Raw genomic sequence first — 11,755 nt, forward strand, 5'->3', positions numbered from 1 at the left:
ACAAGAAAAATGTGATGGGTATTAGGAAAAGGGACATCCAGTTGTAACACTGTGTTAGAAGAAGCAATATAATTACAGTCTATTGAATCTTAAGACTCAGCCTTTCCAGATGCATCAAGATACACTTACCAACTGCAATCCAGAGAGTAGCAAGCTCCTCTTGTGTCCCAGCGCTCCTGGGGCAACAACCCTTCCTTTGTGGCAGGAGGCACAAAACTATCCAGACTGCTGTTACAATGTTGACTTGCTGTTATCTGACTACCTGCACAGCTGAGCCTGAGTATTTTAAAGAATTACACATATAAAGTATCAGGTGTACTTAGGTAGGCATTCAAAAACATTGATTCACATCAGTGTTTCCAGGTACACACATTGTGGGAAGAGTTACATGTACTTGGTTTCATCCAGTGGAACCCACTAACCAACCAGCACGGTAACTGTAGCACACCACTGTTAAGCTATTCTTTTACAGACTTTATTTTGATGACAAAGCTATCAAAGTAGGCCACCTGTGTTGGGCAAGTTCAGTCATCCAGTGGAACCCACTAACCAACCAGCACAGTAACTGTAGCACACCACTGTTAAGCTATTATTTTACAGACTTCTATTTTGATGACAAAGTTATCAAAGTAGGCCACCTGTGTTGGGCAAGTTCAAGATACCTATTATTCCCATAAAAAGCTAGCGTGTGGTTTTCCATGCATGTTTTCTGTCTCAGCACCACAGTTAGGAAAGTTACTCAGGCTATAAAACAACACGTGCAATTAGCTGCGCTGCACAGGTTGGCACACACACTACAAAGGGTTTAACCAAGCCATTTGTGGCCAGTAGAAATTTCATTTACCCATGTCTATCTGAATTGTTGGAGGAAACTGACAAATATTTGTATTTTTAAAGGGGAATATTTTTAGACAATCCCCTCCCAAACCCAGGCTGTGTTGAGACAGGCCCATGATGATGCTTCTGATTACAGTTCTACCCAGAGCTTGGGATCAGGGCTCTGCCACTGCTGCCTCATGGGTCACCTCCAACCCTCTCGGGGGAAAACCAAAAGGACCGTTCTGCTGTCAGCATTCTACTCTGGCCAAAAGCACAGCCTCTTGTTTAAAGTTAGCTACAGATTTCTTCATACTCATTTGCTCACTAGAACAGGAATACAAGAAAGTCTGTCAAATACTAGCGGCTGCTGTGGCACTGGAGATCTCTCTGGTAGAACATCCACTGAAGGAGGAAACAAGCCTGCTGCCTGTTCTCAGTACCAGTTATTCTCTCTTCCCATCACTGGCTGCCCACACAATCAACCAGTAGCAGAAGTTTGAAAAAAGGTGAGAAGAGAAGCCTGGCTGGAAGAGACAAGGTGAGAATGACGAGCCTGAGCAGGGGAGAAATTCAGAATTTGTGACAAAGGACCTTCAGGGGGCAGGGAGGAATTTGACCGCGGAGTTCATGCAACAGTGGGAGATGTGACTTGCACAGGGACACCTGGGATCGCTAAGAGCAGGAAAAAGGTACACTTGGTTAGCAGCTTTGCTGTAGTTAATCTGGTGAAGATCTCGAAAGGGAAAAAATGGAGAAAACAAGGCCCGAGTAACAAGAGGACAACTGAAGAACAGAACTAAAAGATTAATGCAGAAAAGGGAATCCTGTATAACAAAGAATGGCAATAAATTTTAGCTTATTCAAAAAAATACTACTAGAATAGTCTAAATGTGTTTCTTTAGGAAAAAGAACAAAAGCAGTATCACATATGGACAGGCAGAAGAAAACATGGGAGAAAAGTAGGACACCCAGAAAAATCATCTTTGTGCTGACATGTATGCTGTGGGATAGAACTAAGTCAGTAAGAAGTAGGTGTATGCACTAAACACCTACAGGGTGCTTAGAGGGAAGATATGGCGCGTACAGATGGATGCACCACAGGTCTGTATAAAAAGAAAAAGATGGGAAGTGAGGCAATGGGGAGCAGCATCTCTCATTCCACACTTTTGCAGCCATATACACAGCTCTCCTCACAGATCTCCTCCCCAACTTTGCCTACTGTGCCCTTCACTACCTTGTTCCTTCTACCACTTTGCCTTCCAATTAGTATTTATGTCAAGGGAAGCAAATGTGCTTAATACCAGGATAGAATCTTTGAGATTATTCATAAAATATCTTGAGTTGGAAAGGACCCATAAGGATCACCGAGTCCAACTCCCTGCTCCTCATAGGACTACCCAGAACTAAAACCATATGGCTAAGAGTGTCATCCAAATGCTCCTTGTACTCTGCAGGCTTGGTGCTGTGACCACTTCCCCTGGGGAGCCTGTTCCAGTGACTGACCACCCTCTCAGTGAGGAACCTTTGCCTAATTTCCAATCTGAACTTCCTCTGACACAGCTTCATTCCATTGCCTCGTGTCCTATCGCTGGTCACCAGAGAGAGGAGAGCGACACCTCCCCCTCCACTGCCCCCCCCGCCCAAGGAAGCTGTAGACTGCTATGAGGTCACCCCACAAAAGACTTTTAGAGTCCTTCATGCCAATCATTACAGATTTTCACCAAAGTATGCTGAACACCACGTGACAGTGAAGGAACCAAATTCTGATGCATAGGCAAAAATCTCTCTCCAGTTTAGTAACGGGCTCTGAGAAAACTCATACAAAAGGCAGCAGCCAGTAAGACACTGAATAGAAAAATAATTAGGATTAAAGTATTTAATTTGTTGAGGCATTGCTATAGACATTAATACACAAAACAGCTTCTGCTGAGGATCAACACCAATATACAATTTTTACCTTTTTTTTTTTTTTTTTTTGCATCACTTAATTTATTTCTGGAATATTGGGGACTTGCAACAAAATAGAATGGTGACAAATATACTTTGAAGAACCAGAACATTTTCTGAGAAACTTGAGCTAATGCAAAATTGAAAACGACCGAGTTGGATGAGAACTTCTGTTAGACAGGTCTAAGTGATAGCTACTGTGGCTGTACTCTGAACCAGAACACATGCTATCTTAAGACTCTACAGTTTTAGGTCTCTGAAGAAATACTACTAAAAACCCCCATAAACACGATGTAACACTTTTTATCCTTAATGAGAAACGAAAGTAGGAACCATTTATCTGTAACAGCTTGTACTCTAAGCAGATCTGAAACCTCCTGAAGTAAATTATGCATCTATTAGGAATTCATTATAGCATACAATGTTACAAAAGCATTTTATTAGCAAAAATGCCATTTTAGCGATGTAAGCCTACTCTGCACTAGGAGGATCTGATCAGTTAAAGATCAGATTCCCATTGTTAAATATTTTGTTACCTGCATAATCACAAGGGGTAACAACATCTAGAAAAAAAATAATCAACCCACAACTGCTCCCTACCTCATTTGACCTGCATTGAATCTGATCCAAAAAATTAAGAATTTACTGTTCATCTCAGCAGCAGCATGACTTATTATTCCTTCTTACTAGAAGAGGCATTGCCAATCTTCTGTCAGATTTCAAGAAAAATAAGCAACTACACAAGAGCTGACATTCAGTACAAAAAACAAGTTTAAGAAATAATCACAATCTTAATGCTCCCCGATCAACTTCAATAGCACAAGCTTTCTCAAACTCATTCATAATGGTAGTCAACTACTGCCTGAACGGACAATCAAGTTGAGGTTCAGAGCCAGGAGCCGCTGTGTCTGCCTCCAGCAAAGAACAAGTAAAGCATTTGAGAACCCGTTTCAGAAACACATGCTGCTGTCAAGTGCATGGCAACAAGAGAGAAGTTTCCAGATAAACCCAGAGATAGCATGGCATCTGTTTATAGAGATGTACAGAGATAATGCACTAACTCTGCTCACATTCTAAATTTTTGTATTTCTACCACTTGGCTCTCACAGGCACAGTAAAACCACACCCTAACAATGCAGCATTTCTACTCTTGGCCTTCTAAGCAACCAACCAGTGAAACAAACACACTTAGCAGCTTCACAAAATAACAAGTACATGCAATGAAGTTCTTGCTTCAACCGGATAGAAGAAGGAGAGTATCTGTAACTGAACTGATCAACTTACTTTATTTTGCTGCTTAGAACTGCCTATCAGCAGTAAGTACATAAATCACTTGAACGCTGAAGGTTGCTGTCAAATAAATCAAGTTGTTACTTAGTGCTTATACTGTTCAAAAACATCCATTTTTCTTTTTAAAATCAAAGCCAATTATTAAACATTCATGCCAAGTGAAATTAATACAGTAGACTACTGGCTATAGTCAATATATATATATATACACACATGTATCTCTCTCTATATATGTATCTATGTGTATACACATGTGTGTGTAGCTAATATAAGTATCAGAGGTAACTGCATGCTTAAATATTTTTTTTTGCATTTATGTGGAGCACCTTAACTGATATTACAATAAATGGGTGCATTAAACACACGTATCACCATTATGGATGCACTCCTTGCTAAAATTAATAAGTACTAGCTCACTTTTGCTCATGCAGCCCAACCACCAGTAAATTATTTATATATGTCGGAATCTAAAATCCTTTCAAACATGAGCTGAAGTTTCATGCATTTACAAAGAATTATATGAACAATGTAGAATAAATAAAAAACAACACAGGTCACCTCATATTTGAACTGATCCATGAATGATGTTTTCATTCTCCAGGATTCAAGAGTTTAACAGTTTAATTTTCTTTAAAAATACAAACCAAAACCAACCAACCAACCCTCTTCCCCCAACCAAACCCCACCATTTGTTTAAAAAAAGAAAAAAAAAAAAATTTCTCTAGTTTAGGCAGTGCTTTCACTGCAGGGAAAAAAAAAAAAAGAAAGAAAGAAAAAAACAAACTGAAAACCCAACAGCCAAAAAAACCCAAAACCCTGAAGGGGTGTAGCTACAACCAGGGAAGCAATTAAAGGATTAACAAAGTGAAATCATGAGGTTGATTCAAATTGCCTCAGCCTCCTACCTGCAATATATGTGAGCAATTATACCAGCAAAACCCTAACTGAAAAAGCTAGACTTGGAGAGTTAGTCAAAAGCTTGAATTATAACCATCCTGGGAAGTTAGTAAACCCTGGCTACATGTTGCTCTGTGATATATACAAGTTCATTCAGAGAAGCATTTGTGAACCAGAGGTACTTGTGTATCTTCATACACACCACTAGCACATGACCAATTACCATCTTTTACTACAAATTTTAACTTGAGATGACATCTGGAGTTCTATGTCCAGGTTTGGGCTCCACAATACAGGAGAGGCATGGATATACTGAAGCAAGTACAGTGGAGACCACCAGCATGATTACAGGGCTGGAGCACATGATGTACAGGGCAAGGCTGAGAGCACTGGGTTTCTTCAGCCTAGAGAAGACCAGCACATCTCACTGCTGTGTGCAGATGCCTAGAGAAGATGGGGCCAGACTCTTCCCAGAGGCAGCAGACAAATTGGAACAGGAGATGTTCTGATTACATACAAGGTTGGGTTTTTTTTTTTTCCTTTTAACCATGACCAAATATTATGACAGGCTCGACAGAGAGGTTATGGAACCTCAATCCTTGAAGATACTAAAAATGTAACTGACAAGGCCTTGAGAACTGGATCTGTTCTGAGCAGAGTTGAACTAAATGACCTCCCTTCCAACCTAAATTATTCACTCCTAGATTTCAACAAATTAACCATCCTGCTTCTGTGATCGACATTCTGCAAATAGAAGCTTCTACAAATGCCTCCCCTTCTTTTCCAAAAACGTCAAATAAAGGACACAGATATCAAAGACAGAAACAAAGTGCAGTCAGAAAGAAAAAAATTAAGCAATCCTGAAGGAGCCACAGAACTAAAGGTAGCAATTTTCAGCCAGAACACTGAATTTTTTGTTAGTTTCAGATATTTTCATAGCATACAAGGTTGTATGGTATAATCAGTCACTCAAGTTCGTAAATGAGCTACTCATCTGCTTGTCAGAACCACTTTGTAGGTTAGCTGTGCTCTTTGACCATCAGGAGGACGCTCAGCATACAAAGGTTGACTTTAAAAAAATCCCCACATGTGCATGTCAAAAAGCATATGGCTTCCTATAGGAGAGAGGACTAAATTTCCTAACCCTGTCATTAAGAATTAGTGCAGAAACAGGTTTTATAGGTGTTTACATAGTAACCTATTAGATGTTTGCAGGCAACTAGAAAATAGTCCCCCAGGAATTTGAGCATGACGGCAATAGGCATTAATTCTGTGGTATGTTCTTTAAAAAGCCATTTAGATGCATTCTGAATGGAATTACGTTCCCTTCCCCCCAGTGAACTGCAGCCCCATGACAGGTTACTAAACCTTCTCCTACTTCAAATATAGATATGAAAGAATAGCAGACCTAAAGTCACTTAGTTGAGGTTTAACTGCACCCTCTCTTCTCACAACAATTACCACTTCTAAAAAGTGAAGTATCCATAACAAGTGCAAAGAAAACTAATAGTATAAGCACACAAGGAGTACCATTTTCTATGTTTGAGCATGAAGCTGGGAAGAACTAACAACCTGTCAAGAAAGCAAACAATTCATCTTACTGAGAGGGTCCTGAATAGCACCATTAGCCTCCAGTTTTTCTGGGAGGGAGGAAGTGGGGGAAAAAAGAGCTGCAAAGCACCGGTGTACAACAGTAACTCTAGAACACTGAAAGGGAGCCAAGGTTCCAGGAAGCTCTCTAGACCTTAAGGGGAACAACCAAGAGGGAAAAGAAACAGTGAAACAGAGTGCTTGTGACATTTACTTAAGGTGTGGCTAGGGGGGAACTTGGGGCAGGAAGAGACATCGCCAGGAAGACTGGGCATGGGGGAAGGATGTGGGAGCTGTCACACATGGTACACTTTGGAGAACAGGCAAGGGATGTGGCTGCCAGCTGAGGGAAGAGACTGTAACTGCCTAGAATTGCATTCATACTGAAGTGAAGAGAGCCAGTCGTGCTTTAAATGATTAGTTTCCATTTAGCTCATGTCAGAGACTGCCTGAAAGCTACCAGTAGTGTAGAGCTTCTGAGAACTAACATGCAAGCAGTATCGGATGTTAGCTATTCAAAGACCTCTCTGTACATTCTTCTCTGTACTTCAGAATCCTCATCAGCTGAAAAATTCATCTTACTACAGATATAATTTGAACCACTTCAGCTACAGCTCTATTTCCCATTAACTGCAAAAAGCATTTTGAAGAAAATCCACACCTGTTAGATTAATAACAATTTTTATTATGGAAATGACAAATAAAAAGATCATTATACTGGTATTTTACACAGACCCTCCCTTCTACTATAGAAAGTGAAACAGGATGTAAAGCACACACTTAACTAACATGAGGAAAAGTACTTAACAAAAAGCTTAATTTCCTGTATCAGTAAGAAATTTCTGAGGCTGGAAATTTTCTATAATACTCAAGTACATTTAAGATGCTCGAGTATGGCAACTACTTCCTTCCCCCTCCCCCCCCATACTATTCTTGAATAACTTGAAAACTCACTCTTTATCGTTACAGTGCAAGGAACTTGTATTATGCACAATGTGTCACAATTATTTGCACTTTATCAGCACTACCAGACCAACTCCAAATTGGAGTCAGTTATACTACACCTGAAAATACTGCAGCGTAGATCTGACAGAATTGGTGCTGGACCAAGAGATTTTAGGTGTCTCTTCTTTGTACGGCAGCACTCTGAGGCTGCAGCAAACAAGAGGACAAGTTCAGCTGTTTGTAGAGCTGAAGAGATACTCCACAGCAGGTTCAAGTAAGGGAATATTTAGGAAGTGGAAAGGATGTAGAGGTGCTGGCTTTTCCTGCTGCAAGGTCAGTGTAAAGAAGAAAAATAAACGGTTGGACTTGACCCACATAACCGCTGAAATTTTTATCACTGAGTCTAATAGTTAGGAAGCAAGAATAAAGTCTAGTATTAATCGCTCCTACTCACACCGTAAGTTAGTGGAAGAGCTGGGAACAGAATCCAGGCACAGTTTAGTATACTCTGCATCTACTGGATTAGAGGAGCCGTTTCTTCCAATCCACTAGTAATTTGATTCCAACAAATGAGGAAAGAGAGCGAGAAGCTGCGGAGAAGCCAGCTTTGGCTACATTCTGCTAGTCACACACACATTCTCTTAATTGGTTTCCTCCCTTCAACACTGAAGTTAGGACACCAGTCACTTCCACACTCAGCTGTGATGTAACACCCCAGGGTATTAAACATTACTTAAGAGCCTAGCAGGCAACTGAAGACACAACAACAGCTCAAACAGATTCATAGTCTTAATAAAAGATACAAAAGTTTCCGAGCTGCTTTTATGCTGTAATTGATAAGGCGCGTGACTGAAAGCTTTGAAAGTTTGTTAACACTTCAGGCCCTATTAATGGCATACTTCACACCAATCAAGATTTGGTAAGCCTTGTTTTTCACTTCCATGAACAGTTATAGACTAGATTATGCTGCACAAAAATTACACAGGACCTTCTGAAAAAAGATAAATTCGAAGTTCTATGTTTGCATGTAGCGTTGTGCAGGCTCCTGTTCATAAAAAACAACTAAATAGGTTACCGCAATTCTTTTTTCTCTGTTAAAGCAAAATGAATGTAAAATAAAGCAATACAGTCAGTTAGTGATGTCAAATGTAGTATATGCCATTTGAAAGCATTTTTAAATCCTACCCCCTGCATAAAAATAAAGTTTTTCTTTTTAAACCTAGAGTCTAAAAAAGTAGTTTTATTACTGCTCAGGCATCATTTCTTCTGGACAGGAATTTTTCTTTAATCTATTAAAAATAATTGGACTGGCAACACTAAATATTAGTAAGACATTAGCTGCATAAAAGTAGTAACATGTCAAAGAATAATAATTTATTTGACTAATGTATGTATCTCTCATTAAACACAGAGAAATTCAAGCCCATTTTGAGATTCAGGAGATTTAACAAGACTCCCCACCCGTCTGCACCCCCCCTCCCCCCAGATACTTCAGCTGCTGCAGCAAATTCAAAAACTGGGGTTTTGTTTTAGTTTTTCTATTTAGCATGCATAATAAAAGCTAGTTTCACCTCAATCTGGTTTCCATTATCAGAAAAAAAATTTAATTACAAACACTAAGTTCTTCTAATAAGGGGGTTTCTAAGCCCAATGACTTAAATAAAATGATTTCTTAAACCCAAATGTAGTTTACAGAAAAATTTCAGATCACTTTGAACTGAAAGCATCCACCCCTGAGGACTTTCCCATTAATAAAATAAATAGTTAAAAAAAAAAAATAACAAGAAATTAGAATGCCAGCTTTGGATCTTTATTTCCCTGGCTTAAATAGATGAGCCACCACTTCACAACACTAGCAAATGAGTTATTTCCTATGGGTAAGTTCGGTATTTCCATTTTCATAGCGGAAGTTTAAGAGTTATCCTTACACAAGATAACAAAAGATATGAAACTGGGTGTGCTACAATAAACATGGAAGCCAGCTTAAACTGGAAGCCAAGACTCAGAGTTACCCATGCCGACTTTTACACACCCTTGGAGAACCAGTCTTCTAGAAGCCATCATCGCCCATGTCATTTAGTTATCTTACAGAGCAAGCAAAATTCATGCTACTCATTGATCTTAATTTTCGTTTGACATCAGATCTTCAAGCACATACTTAGCTATTTAACACTTCCCTCATATCACGTGTCATTCTGTCACTTCCATGTACGTGATCCCTCGGTCACACCAGCAGGGTCCACAGTCATGTGGACAATTCTATTGCTGACTGTAACATCTACCTCACAAGTGGTTGCAGGACTGGACATCCGTTAATCGTGTGCTCACTGGAGCACCACAGGCATAGGCCATTGGAAAAAAACCCTGACAATCTGGAATAAGCATTTGGAAGAGGTTCGGATTTCAGAAATCAGTCTCCGAACGAAAACAGAGGGTTGTTTGCCGGGTACATGCACATAGAAAAAAACCCTGACAATCTGGAATCAGCATTTGGAAGAGGTTCGGATTTCAGAAACCAGTCTCCTAACAAAAACAGAGGGTTGTTTGCCGGGTACATGCACATTTTAACATAACTACAAGCCACAGAAAATGTCTAACTTGAACACCTTTTTAGTTTGCTACTAAAAATTTGAAGTTTAAGAGGGCATCACAGCACTTCTAATGCCCCTTCCTGCAGACAATTTTCTGCATGGCTGAGTCATAACTAACATTACATCATCTTACCCAGGGAGGGGCACAATTTCCGTAGAGTAAGAACTACCTCTTACAACTAGAGCAGCATATTAAAGTTGCAGAAATCAAAGTGATCTAGGATACAAATACTGCACTGAGGGGGAAGGGCAGAGGAGAAAACCCCAAACTAGGCCTATGTCTAGTCCAGTCTCAAAGAAATATGTTGATTTTTCATACCTATTGCTTTATATACAATAATGTTTCAACATGTCTCCAAACTCACCAGCATTTATAACTATGACGATTTGTATATAATCAATACATTAGAAGGAAAGAAGAGCCAGACTTTTTCTAAACCCTGTCCTTCAGAAATGGTGTAGGAGACCACAGCTTGACTGACAGACTAGAAGTAGTCCCAGAGGACCCAGCACCATTTACCCTGCAACTCTAAATACAAATGGATCAACAGTTTCATTATTTCTCACCAGCACATCATTGCAGATGTCTCTTAGCTCAGTCTCAATTTTCTCTCTGTATTCTCGAGCCATCTGCTGTTTTTTCTCAGCGCCTTCCGTCTTTTGTTCAATACTCGAGACGACTCTCCAAGATGACCTACGGGCTCCTACAACATTTTTATAGGCAACAGAGAGAAGATTCCTCTCTTCGTTGGACAACTCGGCTCCTTGCTCAGTCACAGACTTCATGCAACTTGCCATGTCATCATATCTTTCAGCCTGCTCAGCCAGTTTGGCCTTCTGCACCAGCTCATTTTTATCCATGCTGATATTTCTAAAGAAGAGAAATAGCAAGGCATTATTCAGACATTGACCAAGGACAAAGGTGTTTTAACTTCATGTGCAGCGCAACCATTCTCTAAGTAGTTTGGAGGTTCTGTGAGAGGTACAACCGGAAATGCAGAACACAAGGCATACAAACACTCAATGCTCTAACACACAGATACGTGGATCGAAGACTTAAAAGTCGCTGCTTCCTCCTGAAAAATTGTTAACTTTTAAAAGTATATTATTGTTCTAATAAACGCAAACAAAAGCATCCAAAGGTGAACTCAAAGCAAATCATTCAGATCTTATGCACATAAATGATCCTCGCCCTTCGCCATCGTGCTCTCATAAGACTACATTCAAGCTGCAGCATCAACTGCATCCAATTATCAATATAACAAAATTGACAAAGAACATATCCAGTAGTAAGTGTTCCACAGGAACGGACCAAATAAAGGCTGGACAAAGAGTACCGGGCAACTCTCTGTGCCTTAACAGAATCTTACAGTTGTACGCAGAAAGATTCCGCGTAGGGATCTGCAAATCAAATCCCACACTGGATGTTACAAAATCATAATCCAACAAATATCTAAATTTCAAGATGTACACCCTTCAACAACAGTATCTTTCCCAAAATGGGATATGGTAGACGTTCTGAGCAAGGTACTGTTTCTCAGCCTGGGAGGCTATGCTTTCAGAGACAAAAGGAAATTTTATCATTTAAAAATATTAATTTAACATCAATATTTGAGATACCACAGTGTGGCTGAGATGCTTCATAACCTGCATCTTATCAGCACTTTCAAAAAAAT

General features: G+C 39.8%; 1 protein-coding gene across 1 annotated transcript in view; it reads right to left on the reverse strand.

Moving 5' to 3' along the window:
* Window positions 1–11,755, reverse strand: part of YWHAZ (tyrosine 3-monooxygenase/tryptophan 5-monooxygenase activation protein zeta) — a 27,810-nt gene that overhangs the window by 15,507 nt on the left and 548 nt on the right. Inside the window, exon 2 of the mRNA XM_009638370.2 lies at window positions 10,647–10,950. Coding sequence (XP_009636665.1) covers window positions 10,647–10,940 — 294 coding nt within the window. The 5' untranslated portion in view covers window positions 10,941–10,950. The remainder of the gene's footprint in view (window positions 1–10,646; window positions 10,951–11,755) is intronic.

The sequence above is a fragment of the Egretta garzetta genome, unplaced genomic scaffold (genome assembly GCF_000687185.1).
Source record: "Egretta garzetta isolate BGI_Z169 unplaced genomic scaffold, ASM68718v1 scaffold154, whole genome shotgun sequence".
In the NCBI taxonomy this organism is placed as follows: Eukaryota; Metazoa; Chordata; class Aves; order Pelecaniformes; family Ardeidae; genus Egretta; species Egretta garzetta.